Genomic DNA, 17,370 nt, shown 5'->3' on the forward strand with positions numbered 1-17,370 from the left:
TAGCCGCAACAAGTTTCTTTTATGTTTCCAATACATAATTGATAATATTTTCCATATTTTTTTCCATATACCAAATGTTCTCTCTATAACGTTTCTCAATGATAAATGTGAATAATAATAGAGCTCAGTAATGTTTATGTGAGAGAAGAGGGGTTTCTTTTTTGATGGGATGTTAGAAGTCTTTTGGTAAAATGTTGAGGTGTTTTTGTCAAAAAAAAAAAAAAAAAATATATATATATATATATATATATATAATTAAAAGGTAGGAAGAACTCCCCTAGAAATAGCCCTTGAGAACCTACAAATTGGTGCTTCTCATTTTACCCTTCATAATTCATAGAAGCTATTTTGGGCTTCTTAAAAAAGTGGTTTTGCTTCCTAAAATTCCCTTTATGGCCCAGTTTCTACTTCCTAAAATTCCCTTTATGGCCCAGTTTCTATTTCTTAGATTGAAAAACAGTTTTAAAAACTAGGCCAATCAACTCCTTAGACAACACTTGCAAGCTGCTTGGGTGGCCTAGGAGCATACCAAGAAACAGGTTAAGTTCTCTTGGATACATTTTAGAAAGGCTTGTTCTCAATTCTCATTACATGGTACTGAGTTCTTTATGTCATCAGCATACCACCCTAAAATAGATGGCCAAACTGAGGCTATCAATAGATGTTTGATGCGCGTGTGGCAATAATCCTAAGGATTGATGTTCGTGGCTTCCTATGGAAAAACGGTGGCATACTCATTCTCACATGGCGGTACAGATGAGACGAGATGACTCCTTATGAGGTTGTCCATAATCAACCCCTACTTTGTATTTACCAACCTTGGGAATTTTGCTGTGGATGTGGTTGATAGAAGTATGTTGTAGAGAGAAGCTATGATAGCTGCCTGGAAGTTCCATTTGTATCGGGACTCAGTCAAGGATGAAACCACAGGCTAATAAATATAGATCAGAGAAATCTTAGTCTTAAGGAATGAAGCACAAATTTGTTCAGTCTCACGATCATCAGTCAAAAAACATAAAGTAAATGATGATCATATCAAACATCTGTAGGTAAAAAGAATTGCCATGTAATTCATTGTAAAAAAAACACGCTTTCTATCAATCAACATTGAAATGTCTGTACTCTCAAGGCTGGAACAATCAAACCAGAGAAGAAGGGTAAAAAAAGGAAAAGAAATAAAGAAGAGAATTTACATATTGTTCAAGAGCAAAGCACTGCCAGCGGCATATTTTTTCCCCTCTAAACATCACAACCTACATATTTTATCCAACTTAACAGTTTTCGGGGTTGAAGAAACTTTGGCTGAAAACCTATAGAAAAAAGTTCGACTCACTTCTCCAATCCGTAGTATGTCTAACCAGCCTTGAAGTTGCATGCTTCTTGTTCTCTGTTGTAGTGTACAACAAATGATATGATACAACCTGTGCCTCAAGTAGATCAAATTTCAATGAATGAAATCTTAATTCAAGATCCAAATGCAGCTCTCTTCGTTATTCCAAGTTCAACACAGAGAGAGTTCAGCGTAGGTTCATCCAACAGACTATATGCAGAGAACCCGTAATATGAGTGATAAAGCTCCGGCAATTCCCCTGGGAATTTACTGAAACCGCCATACTACAGAAAGACAAAATTATCATTTCCACCGGAAATAATAAACAGGGGATTCATCATATACTATATGAAAGAAATAATCATGATTATTAAGAAAGAATTTGCCACAATTATCAAGAAGATTCTCGATATGCAGAACCATCAGCTTCTGGTTTTTACAGAAAAGCATGTAACTATCTAATGAATAAGCATAAAAATGAGGCACATTACCAGAGAAGCTTTGACAAACATGGCCATTTAGCCCATTTCAAGTGTAATTTGAATTATTTGGACATAAAAGGGAGTTTAGAAGGGGATTTTGGAATGTTACGGGCCCTTGGTTAGAGAATCACTTACCACAGATTGACAGGTCAGTAGCGAATCACGCAAAGCTTCCTTGTTAACAAATTTGCTGCCTCCCAAGATCTTCAACACTCCACCCACCCTGTATGCGAAAAATTTTCATCTTCAGGATGACAAAACAAGCATGTGACTGGGTTTACTAAATAACTACAGCATAGTCTACCCCAATTTACCAGAACGCATAGCATGTGTCACTGGGTTTGTTTAGTCTTCCCTGAAATCCACCATCTGCAGCTTGTCTCTGAAGCAAGAAAATTGCATGAAAATTGTCATACAATACCACATGAAATTAAATCATCAATCTATAAACTAACGTTTACAAAGATATATGTTCAACTCTTAGGATTAAATATAGATTCCACTATTTCTAGTCACCACAAGGACTTTCACTAACAACAAAATAGGATAGGAAATTTAACAACACGAGTGGAAGATCAAAATTACCTTGATTCCAAAAAAAAAAAAAAAAACTCTGCATTATTTAAAGATTGAGGAAATACTTTTTATTAGATTAAATAATACTCTCAATCCACAGATTAAATTGGAACAAGTTACACTAATAATGACAATTATTTCTGGAACTCCATATAATTTAGGCATTAAGACAAATGACAGACACTACTTGATCTTGATAAGAATTGTGGCTTCATAGACCCTCAAAACAATAAATTTCCGAATTCCGAGTAAGAATCCAGAATCCAATTCAACATCATTTAGTATCATTTAATTTTTTTATTTTTTTTATGCTCTGGCCCCCTGAACAAAGCACGAGTGATGTTTTCTGTAATTGGAAAAAAAAGTAATGTTTGACAAGTTTAATTGATTAACAAAAATAAGGTAACATTACTGTTTTTATAGGATATCCAAGAATTTTAGTGGTATAATGCAACACACTCACCTACACCACCACGCATCCTAACTTACAGCAGGAGAAAAGGACAGAAAGGACAGAATCAGCAGCAGCAGGGCACAATGCAAGGAGCACAGCAGTAACGGCTTGAAGGATTTTGGCAGATTATCTTTATTAATTATTAGCTATAAGACAAATCGTAGTAGTTGTTAACAATCAAGGCAATAGGCCAATTCCTTGTATCCCAAGTAGTATAAATAGAATAGCTTAGAGAGAGAGGAGATTATTCAGAAATTTGTAAGAAAAAAACCCTTGGAGAGTAATGGCCTAAAGCCATGTTATCTTTTACAAGCTTTTAGCTTAAATACAATGCCAAACCTTCCCTAATCTCTGTTTAAATACGCTTACCGTTGCAATTGGTATCAGAGCAGCATGCCTCCGACGCCGCTCTCGGTGACTCCGGAGAGGGTCGCCGCGCTGGAGGAACGAGTTGAGGAGATTCTCCAGAAGATCGGTGATGGGGAAAACTCCATACAGAAAACGTTGAAGCAGGACCAAGATAAGTTCTTTGAAGAAATGAGAGTGATGATGCTGGGTTTACAGAACCAAACGAACGCTGAAGGAGAAGTGAATCAGCCAGGTGAGGGCGGCATCCGAATCGGCAACTGGGACCCAGGTTCCAGGGGTGGATTCCGACACTTCAACAACGAACAACAAGGAGGGAACGGCAACCGGAGGTTTAGGAAGTTGGATATGCCGTTATTCGAGGGGTCTGATCCAGACGGGTGGATTTTAAGGAGCGAACAATACTTCCAGTTTTACAAGCTTTCGGAGACGGAGAAGTTGCAGGCCGCCGTTGTAGCGATGGAGGGTGACGCTTTGAGTTGGTATCAGTGGGAAAGCCGCCGCCGTCCGTTGGTGGGGTGGGAGGATCTGAAAAATCGAATCTTGAGTCAATTTCGACCGGTTAATTCGGGGAGCTTGCACGAACAATGGCTCGCCGTGGTGCAAACCACGACGGTGGTGGAGTATCGAAGAGTTTTCATCGAAAAAGCATCGCCTTTAGTTGATGTTCCAGAAAGTATAATGAAGGGGCGGTTTATTAACGGTTTGAAGGGGGAGATTAGGGCGGAGATCCGAATGCTAAACCCACTCACCTTAGAAGATGCCATGGATCTCGCAATTCGGGTCGAAGAGAGAAATCGGGTTAGTAGTCTCAAGAAAACGGGTGGAGCATTCACCAAACCCGGACCCTACTCGTATTTTAATCGGAGCCCCGCCTCTACATTACTAGGAAGCGGTCCAGCCCAATCTTCATATCCCAGATCTTTTAACCCCGGCCCAATTCGGAATAACCCACCCATCAGCCCAAACACAAACCCAAACTTCCACCAAACTCCAACCCAAACATCACAAGCCTCTGCTGCTTCAGTTAACCATCCCTCCCAAACTTACCCATCCAGAAACAACCCAAGCACCACGAGATTCAACGGCATGGTGAGGAAGCTAACTGAGAAAGAAATACAAGAGAAGAAGGAAAAAGGGCTCTGTTTTAGGTGTGACGGAAGGTGGACGGGGCCCACACATGTTTGCTCCGCCAAGGGGCTAAGTGTTTTGTTGGTGGAAGAAGAGGATGAGTGTGACGAGGAGGGGGAGTTCCAAGCGCTAGAAGCTCCGGTGGAGGAAGAGGAGGTGGTGCCCGTAAATGTATCCATGTGCTCCATTATCGGGTTGACTAACCCAAGAACCATGAAACTCATCGGAAAAATCCGCGGGAAGGAGGTAGTGGTGATGATTGACCCGGGAGCTACGCATAACTTTATCTCAACTACCTTAGTGGAGGCGTTGGCTTTACCGGTGGAGGGAAATCACTTTTTTGGTGTCACATTGGGAAATGGTGAGGCGGTGAAGGGTCGTGGGCAATGTAAGGGAGTTCGGTTGAGGGTGAACGAGGAGTTAGAAATAGTAGAGGAATTTTTACCTCTTCAATTGGGCAACACCGATATCATATTGGGGGTGCAATGGCTAGAGAAATTAGGTGAGGTAATTACAAATTGGAAGCTTCAAGTGATGAGATTCAAGAAGGAGGGGAAAACGGTGACTATTAAGGGGGATCCGTCACTAGCTCGTACGGGGGTGACCCTTAAGGCCATGATGAAAACGATCCGAAAGCATGGGGGTGGTCTTTTAGTGGAGTTGAACCAAATTGAGGGAGGTGAGGTGAGTATGAGCAAGGGAAGTGAGGTGAATATGAGCAGTAAAGTTCCTGATTTCATTCATGGGGTGCTAAGAGAGTTTAGTGGGGTCTTTGAGGAGCCCCAAGGGCTGCCACCATTTAGAGGGCACGAACATTCTATCTTGCTCAAGGATGGAAGCAATCCGGTGAGTGTGCGCCCCTACTGTTATCCACAATTCCAAAAAGATGAGATAAAGAGACTCATAAAGGAGATGCTAGAGGCCGGGATCATCCGACCATCCTCAAGCCCATTTTCTAGCCCCGTTCTTTTAGTAAAGAAAAAGGATGGATCGTGGCGATTTTGTGTTGATTATCGGGCCCTAAACAAAGAGACGGTGCCCGATAAATACCCCATTCCCGTTATTGATGAACTACTAGACGAGCTTCATGGTGCTCAAATTTTTTAGCAAGCTCGATTTGAAGGCCGGATATCACCAAATTTTGGTGAGGCCGAAGGATACCCATAAAACGGCTTTTCGTACCCATGAGGGTCACTACGAGTTTTTGGTTATGCCATTCGGCTTAACCAACGCTCCGGCCACCTTTCAAGCCTTGATGAATGACGTTTTCCGGCCCTTCTTGAGGAAATTCGTACTTGTATTTTTCGATGACATTCTCATCTATAGTGCAAGCAAAGAAGAGCATATTGAGCATTTACGTGAGGTTCTAGCTACTCTCAAGGCCCATGTATTGTTTGCAAATTTTAAGAAGTGTGAGTTTGGGAAGCATGAAGTGGCTTATTTGGGCCATATGATCTCTAAAGATGGGGTTGCTGTGGACCAAGAGAAGATTCAAGCCATGGTGAAATGGCCCACTCCAAGATGTTTAAGAGATCTAAGGGGATTTCTGGGCCTAACGGGCTATTACAGAAAGTTCATAAGGAATTATGCAAATATAGCCCATCCTCTTACGGACCAATTAAGAAAGGATAATTTTGGTTGGTCCTCTCAAGCAGATCAAGCCTTCACTCAGCTTAAGTTGGCAATGACGACGGCACCAGTACTAGTGATGCCCGACTTCCACAAGGTGTTCGTGGTGGAGTCCGACGCCTCGGGTTTCGGCCTAGGCGCGGTTTTAATGCAGGAGATGAGGCCTGTCGCTTTTTTCAGCAAGGTATTAGGCCCACTTGGAAGGAGCAAGTCTGTGTATGAAAAGGAGTTAATGGCTGTGTGTTTGGCCGTACAAAAATGGCGACACTACCTGCTTGGTCGGAAGTTTGTGGTGCGAAGCGATCAGCAAAGTCTCAGATTTATAATGCAACAACGAGAAGTGGGATCGGAATACCAGAAATGGGTTAGAAAACTGATTGGATTTGATTTTGAACTCCAGTACAAACCAGGGGTTGCGAACCGCGTGGCTGACGCGCTCTCGAGGAGGGGAGAAGAGGAGAAGGCGGTGAATTTGGGGGCTTTAGTGGCCACGCAGGGGGTGGATTGGGCAGTCTTGGAGGAGGAGAGTGCTCGTGACGGGTTTATACAGAAATTAAAAGGGGAATTGGCAGCAGGGGAGCAAGTTAAAGGTTACTCGGTGGAGGACAATCGCCTCCTCTATAAGGGCAGAGTAGTACTACCCTCACACTCTACCTTAAAGGAGGTTCTTTTGAAGGCGTACCACGACTCGCCGGAGGGAGGACATGAGGGTGAGACGAAGACCTATATTCGTATGTCGGCTGATTGGTGTTGGGGTGTTGGGCTGGGATGCGAAAGGAGGTGGCTGACTATGTGCGGCGGTGTGAGGTGTGTCAAAGGAACAAGCTCTCTCAGCGGTCGCCGGCGGGGCTGCTACAACCATTGCCGGTACCGGAGATGGTGTGGAGTGACATAGCTATGGATTTCATTGAGGGTCTCCCAAAATCCAAGGGGATAGACACCATCTTAGTGGTGGTTGACCGCCTATCGAAGTATGCTCACTTCTTGGGGTTGAAACATCCGTTCACGGCGGTAGGTGTAGCGGAGGTTTTTATGAGGGAGATTGTACGGATGCACGGAGTGCCGGAGAGTATAGTGACTGACCGAGATAGGATTTTTGTCAGCACCTTTTGGAAGGAATTGTTTCGGCTTCAAGGGACGGGGTTAAAGCGGAGCACCTCGTATCATCCTCAAACGGATGGCCAATCCGAGGTGGTGAACAAGCGGCTTGAGACTTATCTCCGCTGTTTCGCCGGGGATCAACCAAAGGCGTGGGCCAAGTGGTTAGGATGGGCCGAGTATTCGTATAACACCTCTCCTCACTCGTCCACCCATATGACCCCATTCAAGGTCGTGTATGGGAGAGACCCTCCTAAGCTAATTCGCGTGGGGATGGGGCAAACAACTGTATCAACTGTATCAACAAAGGTATAATGCAACACACTCACCTACACCACCACGCATCCTAACTTACAGCAGGAGAAAAGGACAGAAAGGACAGAATCAGCAGCAGCAGGGCACAATGCAAGGAGCACAGCAGTAACGGCTTGAAGGATTTTGGCAGATTATCTTTATTAATTATTAGCTATAAGACAAATCGTAGTAGTTGTTAACAATCAAGGCAATAGGCCAATTCCTTGTATCCCTAGTAGTATAAATAGAATAGCTTAGAGAGAGAGGAGATTATTCAGAAATTTGTAAGAAAAAAACCCTTGGAGAGTAATGGCCTAAAGCCATGTTATCTTTTACAAGCTTTTAGCTTAAATACAACGCCAAACCTTCCCTAATCTCTGTTTAAATACGCTTACCGTTGCATATAAGTTACGGTTTTACTGTTTCAATTCCTCAGCATAAGTACATCAGTTTGATTATAAGAGTGCTCAAACAAATTCTACATTGTTTAATTATGATTTATCATTAAAAAATATAAGTTTAACAAAATATTGTTATAAAGGATAAAAATAAAACAAGGAAAATTTGTCAAAATCCACCTTTTTAAAGATAGGTTTTGTTCGAAACCATCTTTTTATTTTTTTTAACCTTAATCATACTTCTTTCGTTTTTCATTAGATGCATCATTTTTGAAATTGTCGACTCCTAGGCAAAATTTGGAGTAGAGAGAGATAGAGAGAAAAAATAGAGAGATCCCATATGATATGAGAAAGGTAGAAAGAATTTATTGACTAAAAGGGACAATTATGCAGAAACTTCCATATATAGAAAGTAATGTATCTAATAAAAAACGGAGGAAGTATTTGTTTTTGCCAAAGACCACCTTTAGCTAGATTCCGACCGTTGACCTCTAACTCTCATTCTCTCTCATGCCATGGCTACCTCACCACCTCCTCTTCCCTCTCCACCGCCTTGACTTCCCTTTCTCCCTCCTCCTCCGCCACCTTCCCTCCCCCCCTCTCTCCTTCCCTTTTATCTTTATCTCTCTTAGATTTAATTAATTGGTAGATTTTTTTAATGATTAGGGTTGTTTTAAGTCTAGGTTGTGTGGTTATCCAAGTTTTTCAAGTTGTTTCGACAGTGGGTGGGCTCGTTTTGAAAATTCGAAGAAGATGTGATGGGTTTGAGATGTTAAGGTTTCTTCTTGAGTTGATTTTTGGGCGTAGGTAGGTGGTTTTGGAGGTGATTGGGTGGTTTTGAGGGGTGAGTTTAAGCCTTTAATGTGGTGGATGAGCGATTTCGGATGCATTTGATAGGTTTTGGCGTGGTTCAGATGGGAGCCAATGGTGGTTTGGTGGTGATGTGGGTGTTTGTACTTTGTAGCAATCACATGGATGGTCAATGCCCAAAAAGGATAGTCAATGCCGGAATTCGTCAGAGGTGTTACTTCACACAAAAAAAAAGGTTAGAAGTAGGTAGCATCTTACAAAACAAAAAATTAAAATGTGGTTTTTGACAAAACCTCATTTAAGAGGTAGTTTTTAACAAATCTTCCTAAAAACAACAAAAATAATGACTTCAACAATGCAAACACTATCTATATATTGTTTATAGACTAGGAAAAAAATTAGAGAAAATGAGATAGAAAAGCAAACCTGCATCATCCAATCGAGAAGCATGGGAATGTCTATGATTGAGGATGATACACCCTTGGAGATAAGATCATCTTCCATAAAGCCCATCAGTCGTAGAGATGCAATTGCGCAATATGTTGCACCACCTGTATCACTAGTGCATAGGTATACATTACATTGACAAGGAAACTAAATGGCAGGAATAAGAGGGCAAGGCAACTCGAACCAGAAATTATGTGCCTCAAGAAATTGACAATTTGCTAACACATAAACCAAAAAATGGAGCATTTAAAAATACATGTATAAAGCTGGTTTAAAAGTCAAGCTTTATCTACTCACCATGGGATTCCAGACCAGGACACAAACCAAAGCCACCATCATATGACTGCAAAAACAGGATCATACAACTCAATTTAGCATCAGGATAACAAGTTTGGAAGAACAAGGCATGTCAATAACTGCAAAATAGCAATAGGTTTTCAAATAGACCTGACAGTTCAAAATATATTCCTTTGCCATCTCTTTGTCCATTCCAGTCCAGTCACCCAGCAGATAGGAAATGGCAGCTGATTGTCACAAAGAAGACCAAAAGTAAGGGTATAATACTGCACGAAATCATCTTAAAAAATGTTTTCAGTATAGTAGTAAAGCTCTCATCTTACCAGCACAATACACAAACCGCAGATCTGCCTCAGCCCCAATATGGATGGGCATAAAACTGTAAAAATGAAAAAAGTAACAATCATGCACCCCATAAGAGCAATAGTTCATGGCTACAGAATCATAGTAGAAGGGGCCAATGTGGATGTAAGAGAATTGGTGAAAATTTGCATGTGCTTAGTTTCTTAATACGTAGTAACTTAAATAGGATGTGTACTTCAAGAGCATATTTCCCAAGAGCACAGTTGTTTCCATTTAATAGATTGAAATAGCAAGTAGTAACTGATACTGTGATAAATATAACTTCTGAAAGTGCCTCAGCATTTCACAGGCTGACAACATTCAATAATATAGAGTTTAAATCACAGATATCAAAAGCACCTAGCACAACAGTTTGCAACTTTGCAAGCATATTTCAGGCTTCCTTAGAATGCCAAAATCAACACTGTGAAGAGAAGTAGCAAATAAATAGTAAATGAAATAAGCACGTAAGAAATCTCAGGCAGCATAAACAAGAATTCTTTTTTTTTTGCTTCCATCTTTACAGAAATTTATTGTTATTTGATTATAAAAAATAATACATCCTCCGTTTTTTAGTACTTGCAACACTACCCTAAAATGAAAATGTCACAATATTTGCAACACACTATAAATGGAAAGTTTTTTGGGAAAAATTTGTACTATTCCTCTTATTTAAAGCACATGGCCCATTAAATTTTACTCCAAAAAACATCTAACCCCATTTTAAAGTGTATTACATCATGTGAACTCCACTTTTCTTAAATAGCGTGAAAAAGTGTGTTGCAACTATTAAAAAACGGAGGAAGTACAACTTAGCACAAGCCTGATTGACAATTCACCATCTTCATTATAAATACAGTCTGAAAGAATAAGAAATCATGTACCCAAAACCAATCATCAGAGACCGCTGCTACAAGCCTACAACTACAGCTTTCGGCTCTTGGTTTTGAACTAAAAAATCTGCAAATGAAAACAGCCTTCTAATCAACTAACAAAAATTGTAGCACCAACACCCATCTCCAACAATTCAGGTCACTCAGCAGCTAGTTGAAACAAATTTTACTTCCTTAACTATGATAATTTTGCTAAAATAGCATTTTCTCATACAGAAAACAACTGGAATATAACATGAGTGTGGTACAGCCATCGAGTACACCAATAAACCTATCCTCCAATAGTCCAATAAGCACAATGATTTAACTCGCAAGTCAAAAAAGAAATCTAGTATCAGCATAATTTTAAGTAGCACTTCTAAAGTCCAATGCTCTTTGTTAAAACTTGCAACATTAACAACATATCAAATATACCTTAACATCACTATAGCATCTGTTTTGATGCATTTAAAAGGAATAGAAAAGTTAAGTCAGCTAGTGCATAGCATAATATCTCCATCGGAAATATAGAAAGGAAAAGAAAAGAGTAGTCAAAGTGTGCCAGAATAAAATGTGTTTTGCTTTTTTTCATAGCCCTAAAGATGGCAGGTCCTATTCAAAACTTCAGAAGTTGGCATCAGAGATAAATGGAGTATACAAAGACTAGATGTATGAAAGGGCAATGAAAGCATGAGAAGAGCATACCTCCCATCAGGTTGTTGAAGGTTTCTCATAGATCTCAATATGAGATCAGAATCAAACAAAGAAAAATCATAGCCAAGGATCTTCAGTATAGCTAAAGCACTATACGTGCTTGCCAAATGACTACTGTTACAATTTGAATTCTGCAGCAGCAGACAAAGAGTAAGAAATTGCTATAATTAGCTTCTTATAACCTTTGTGCATAATTCATACTCAACCCAAGTAGTTCCACACTATTTGAATTCAAAACCAACCTTGAGAGCATCTGCTGGAAACTGTGATGACCTTGAACCAAGAAATCCATAAAATTGCCCTACGTCACCAAGATTGTACATCAAACATTTCTGTGTTACAAAATATTAATCCAGGATAATTTAAAAAGTCTACCTTTAACCCCTCCCTTCCCCTCTATCGAAAAAATAAAAAGAAGAAAAAAAAAAAAACAAAACAAAACAAAAAGCCACACTCACTTACCGCTTCTCAAGTCATCTTGTTCTTCTTTATGAGCCTGAAATGACAACACCCATGCAACTATTGCTTCCTTCTCAACCTATTAGTTAAACAACTTTACACTTTAAAACAAGCCATACAACACATGAGAGGAAAAATGGGGCTGATGAACAGAGGCATGAATCCACCAGATATATGAGACGATGTTAAAATGGTCCAACATATGCAAGATAAAATTTGTACATGTCAATACAGTTATTCTACAACTTTACTGGCTGGTACCATACCAACTTCAAAGCTTATATAAGTACAAGAGCTCTACCTTAACACAAAGCTCTCCACAGAATAATTGGATTAAATACAATTTTTTTTCATGTTCTCTTTCTCTTTCACTTTCTCAAATCTCTCTCGTATCCCCCCTTCCTCAATCTAGCCATCTCTTTCTCAACACAACAACCAAATCAATATAGACACAGCATGCAAAAATTTCAAGGATAAACAACAACGGCTGCTTCTTTTATTATCACTAGATCACAGCACCTGGACAACTGCTAATAGAATTAAGTTAAATTCATATCACTAGCAAACACAAAATAAGTCGTGCTTATTTCCTCGAAGAAACTTTAAGGAAAAGAAGAGTACAAGTCAAATGTCAAAACATCATAGGTACAAGCAAAGATAATCAGCATATACTGAAGACGACATTGTTGTCCATAAACAGATGAAATTTTAAGAAATGGTATGCAACAAATACTTGGTAACAAGTTATGTAAATATACTCTCATTCAAAAAAGAAAAAAAAAAAAAAAGAAAAAAAAGCCCTACTATATTCGCTGCACCAAACAGACCAAGGGAGGCACTGCAAATTCCAATGACAACCTATAGGAGGCTGAATTGCATAGCATAGAATAAAAAAGGAAATAGTCGCAATTGCAATAACGGTGCGTGATGCCAAAGCAGCAATTGGTGGGTATTTCGCAGACATCATAACATATTTTGACAAGTTAGAAAAAAAATTCACTTATCATTGTAACAAACATGTGGAACCTATTCTTTAGATTTTAGATTTAAAACATGTGAAGTTTTTTTTTTTTTTTTTTTTTTTTTTTTTTTTTTTTGAAACACTAGAGTAATTGTTGCTCCGTTGAAAAGAACCCACTAAATTGTTATTACTTCTTACCTCTCCTTTTGATCCTGCTATCTTCTTCTATATCTACTACGTTTTGACTTTTTTCATTAAAAATAGAAATACCCTCACAATGTCAACTTACATCTACTTTTTCAATACAAATAACACAACAAATTACTCACTAGCTAGCTCCCCTAAAAGTTAACTAAAACTCTATGCAAAAGCTAGTATTATGATAGTCTGGAAGGAGTAGTCAGTAGTCACTAAAATATGAGTATAATCTAAAATTGAAAGGAACCAGGTAGATAATTACAGTCGAAAGGACCCTAGGAGTCACTAAGATATGAGTATAATTTTATCTTATAGGAAAACTAAATTGTGTCCATACACTCAACGTAATTAGAAGGGTCATAACAAAGTGATTAAAAAGTGCACGGAATTTTTGGAGAATGACAAGTTCAGAACCCATTACAGAACGGCCTAAAAGAGTCCCATTCCTCTTGAATGATTAGCTAGGTTGTGATTGATGATTAGTCACCTTGATAAGCAATGATACAGTAATATCTTGCTTGTTCTTCCCTAATCCTTCTTCTTCCTGTCTTAATCACTCTTTTCTGTCCCTAATCTCTCTGTTTTAATCTATAATTCATGATGATTCATAACAATTACAAACTTACAACTAATCAACTAGAAATCAATTAGCAGAGTTAAAATCACATGATGAATCTGGACGATGAGATGAAACCCCCCAGACAGGATTAAGAATTTTGGCACATCCAACTTGGTCACTCCATAATATGACTGTTTGAGATTGTGTGATTGGGATATCAAGACATCAAGTACCAAATTGGGCTCAGTAGCGAAGCATCAGGCTCCAATATCCTGCTATGTCTAAAAGAGTAGATTAAAAAAAAAAAAAAAAAAAATCAATATCTATGTCTGAAATTCTTCCTTATAAAAATTTTCCCATCAATTCCATTTGTTTTCACACGGAATCTGAATGCACTATGTAGAAGCTACAAAAGTAGAAGACTTGAACTTCTATCGAAATCAATCAAATACGTATGAGCAATCAGATTAGAATAGTATTAAGAGCATTTTACAAGGATTTAGAAAAGACCAGTATTTTAGTGTCATTTCAAGAGGGGTGGATTGGAAAGTTCCAAACTCTATGAGCTTCCATAATACAAATTTGGTTAGTTTGTAATGAGTTCCTTCCTCCAAAATAAAGCATAAGAAAATTGAATGACAATTGAAGAAAAAAAATGAAGAAATTTCCACATATTAGGCACCAAGGAGGACAGAAGTGATGGTGAAGTGACAAGTGAGATGGTTTCTCACAAGAAGCTAGTTTCAATTTCAGATATGTATTTCACATACCCCTTGTGTATGTGACCAAGAAAATGTTGGTTTGTAGAAATGGTTTGACTTGAGAGGATGTTTAGAGAGGGAAACAGACATAGGAAATTAAAGGCACATTCATGTGGAGGCATCAAACTCGCATCTGGCACTGTATTATAGCATTCTGCACTATTTGCAGTGCAGGTAATGGCACACAACTGTGTACCAGTAGCCAAGAAGACTACAAATATTCTGCCAGATACGGCTGTGTGGTATTGGGTACACGGTTGTGTGGTCTCATTTCTCCTCCAAAAATGCATCTAGTTGACTAGGGTTAGGAAACATATTGTAAGCTAATATAAGCAGCCTATTGATCCACTTAAGAACACAATTCTCATATCCGTCAGGATAGAGAACCCTAAGAGGGACAGAGAGTTTTAGTTTATTAGGCTAAATGCAAAATTGGTTGTTTTACTCCTCTCTGGCAAAGAGAAGATTTTCCATGCATAATTCTTCAGTGTACACTGTTGTTCTTCTTTTAATATTTCCTGTCTATGTTTCTGCAAATAATATTGTTAATTGCACAATTTGTGAGCCCCTCAACCTAACAGAAACATAGTGCACAATGCTAGCACATAGAAACACATGATAATTTCCAAAATCTACATCTAATACAGCTAAACTTTTTATTAAGATATGCTTGAGGCAGACTGAGTCAGTAGTCCTCTACAGGGTGCACACTCTTACCCATACTACCATCTAACTGTGCCCCAAGGGCATACCAAGCTTGGATATTTTCAACTGTCCAATCACATGAGAAGCACATAAAAATTGTGGTAAAAAACCTTCATTCCTCACACCCTATATTCCCCCAAAGCTGTACAAGAATAGAAGTAAACCCAAAGATAAACGGAAAATAGAACGAGAAAAACGAGCAAAGACCAACAAATTCGATGAAGCTCTCTACCACTTTGTCAGTCATTAAATAACACCCAATTAACAGAACTCAGTTAAAATCTTTCCAAAGTTGTAGCAAAAGCTTTGTCTTGTGACAAAAAGTCCCGGAATTATGGCAGTGTAGCAAAACATCCTAACTTAAGTTCGCGACCTTAGCAACTGACATACACATTGTTCTGATTTAAGAAAATAAGTCACATTAACAAATTCTCTACAATTTTGAAACTTTATGCAAAACCAAATTCTTGCTTATCTCATAATTCGAATATCAACTGTCAACCATATAATCCATGACAATCCAAGCCAAACCAAACCAAACCAAATTCATCAAATCAGAAATCATCTTAGTTTCAGAAATTACTAATGCAAATACTTACATTCAACCATCTAAACTATAACAAAATTCAGAATTCAAAGTGTATACAACACAATAATATAATATAGAGTACTAATCACTTAATCAACAATATCACAAATTCCTTCTCAAAACTACATCTTTTGATATTATTAACATAAACAAAACACAATCTTTACGATTTACGAACAAAGTATAACGGGTATAATTCAAACTTAAACCAAAAAGGAAAAAAAAATAAAATTATGAACAAAAAATCCCCACAAATTCCCAAGCAATCTCAACAATTTTGAACAATGTATAATGGGTAAATGAAATCCATTATTTCATCAATAAAATAATGACATACTAAAGGCAAGAAATTGGAAGAAGAAAGTACCCGATCTAAAGCACCAAGAACATCGAGAGAAGAGAGTGTAAAGTAAGCAAGAGTAAGATGGTTGATCTCTTGAGACTCGTAATCACTGGGTAGTAAATCGTACATCATGTCTAGGAATCTTACATGCCTGTCTTTGTCAAACGAAGGATCTATTGAAAAAGGTTCTGTTAATTTTGACGCCATTTTTACACGAGTTGCAGGAGTGAGTTTGTGTTTTTTCACTTTTTGGTTTGTTTTGACGCCATTTTTTAGTGAGGGGAATGTTTTAAGGTTTTATTCCGTATTATTTAAGGGAAATTTTGTCTACAACTACCTTAAACATAAAGTTATTTGTGAAAAAATACCTGTTTTTTTTTTTTTTTTTTTTTTTTTTTTTTTTTTTTGTTAAGGACTACCTACAAGTTAAGAAAAGTTTGGATAACGCTACCCATTAATGTTTTTCGTCTAAAAAAACGTTAATGGGACCCACTTTTTCACTATTCCCACTTAATTAATTCCCCTGATTACCTTCTCCCTCCTCCTTAATTAATTTCCCCTAAACCCTAGAAATTAAAACCCCCAAATTTAGACATACTATTAATTACAATGGTCAATTAGACATCCTACCAATTATAATGGCCAATTAGTAATTAAAATGCAATTGAATTCAATCTCAAAGTCAAAATAACTGAAACCTAGAACTCAATTGAAGCCCTAAACCCTAGAAATCAAAACCCCTTAATTTATTTGAACCCATAAAGCCTAATCCGAATCACTAATTTACACCCTAATTATGTTAGTTGCGTTCAATTAAAACTTGTAAACAAATACAATAAACCATGAATTAAAAGGAAAGTGTGAAACATTACTTGAATAATTGAGAATTTGTGTTTAATTGATTGAGTATGTTCTCTTGGATTTTTGAGTCAGAATGGAGGGGAAATTAATTAGGGAGGAGAGAGAAGGTAATTAGGGGAGTCAATTAAGTGGGAAAAGTGAAAAAATGGGCCCAATAACGTCTTAATTGGACGGAAAATGTTAATGGGTAGTGCTACCCAAACATTTTTATAACTTTTGGGTAGTTCTAAACAAATAAAAAAAATGGGTAGTTGTTCACAAATGACCCTATCTTTAGGGTAGTTCTAGACAAAATTTCCTGATTTAGGGGCCGTTTGGTTGAGGTTAATTATCAAAGGGAAAGGGTATCTTTGTTATTGTTTGTTTGTCCGTTTTGTCATTTTCTTTCCCCATTTTTATTTTTGAGTTTACCCATTTTTATTCCAAATTGATTCCCCACCCCCTAGCCTTTTGCATTCCCTTTCCCTAACCACCACTTCACCACCAACCACCACCTTCTAACCTATCTCCACCACCCAGCTGCCCACCGACGCTCCTCCCTAGTCCACCGCCGCTCACCGACGCTCCTCCCCGGCCCACCGACTCCCACGATAAACCCTAATCTCCTCCGAAAATATTCCCCCACCACACAATCACCCTCTCTTTCTCACTTTTCTAGCCACCCTACCCCACCCCTCCCCCTCCCCCACCCCTC

General features: G+C 38.5%; 1 protein-coding gene across 1 annotated transcript; it reads right to left on the bottom strand.

Annotated features, from left to right (window-relative positions):
* Positions 1–1,070: 1,070 nt before the first annotated feature.
* On the bottom strand, positions 1,071–16,105 carry LOC145590768 (geranylgeranyl transferase type-1 subunit beta-like). The gene is made up of 11 exons (XM_081647166.1): positions 15,840–16,105; positions 11,703–11,778; positions 11,483–11,541; positions 11,232–11,371; positions 9,636–9,691; positions 9,463–9,539; positions 9,313–9,358; positions 8,995–9,119; positions 2,127–2,194; positions 1,948–2,035; positions 1,071–1,614 (listed from the first exon to the last, which is right to left on the bottom strand). Exons 1-11 carry the CDS (start codon positions 16,020–16,022, stop codon positions 1,465–1,467), a joined length of 1,068 nt encoding a protein of 355 aa, XP_081503292.1. The 5' UTR covers positions 16,023–16,105; the 3' UTR covers positions 1,071–1,464.
* Between the last annotated feature and the right edge of the window lie 1,265 nt (positions 16,106–17,370).

Source organism: Chenopodium album, chromosome 18, assembly GCF_948465745.1.
Source record: "Chenopodium album chromosome 18, dcCheAlbu1.1, whole genome shotgun sequence".
Lineage (NCBI taxonomy): Eukaryota > Viridiplantae > Streptophyta > Magnoliopsida > Caryophyllales > Amaranthaceae > Chenopodium > Chenopodium album.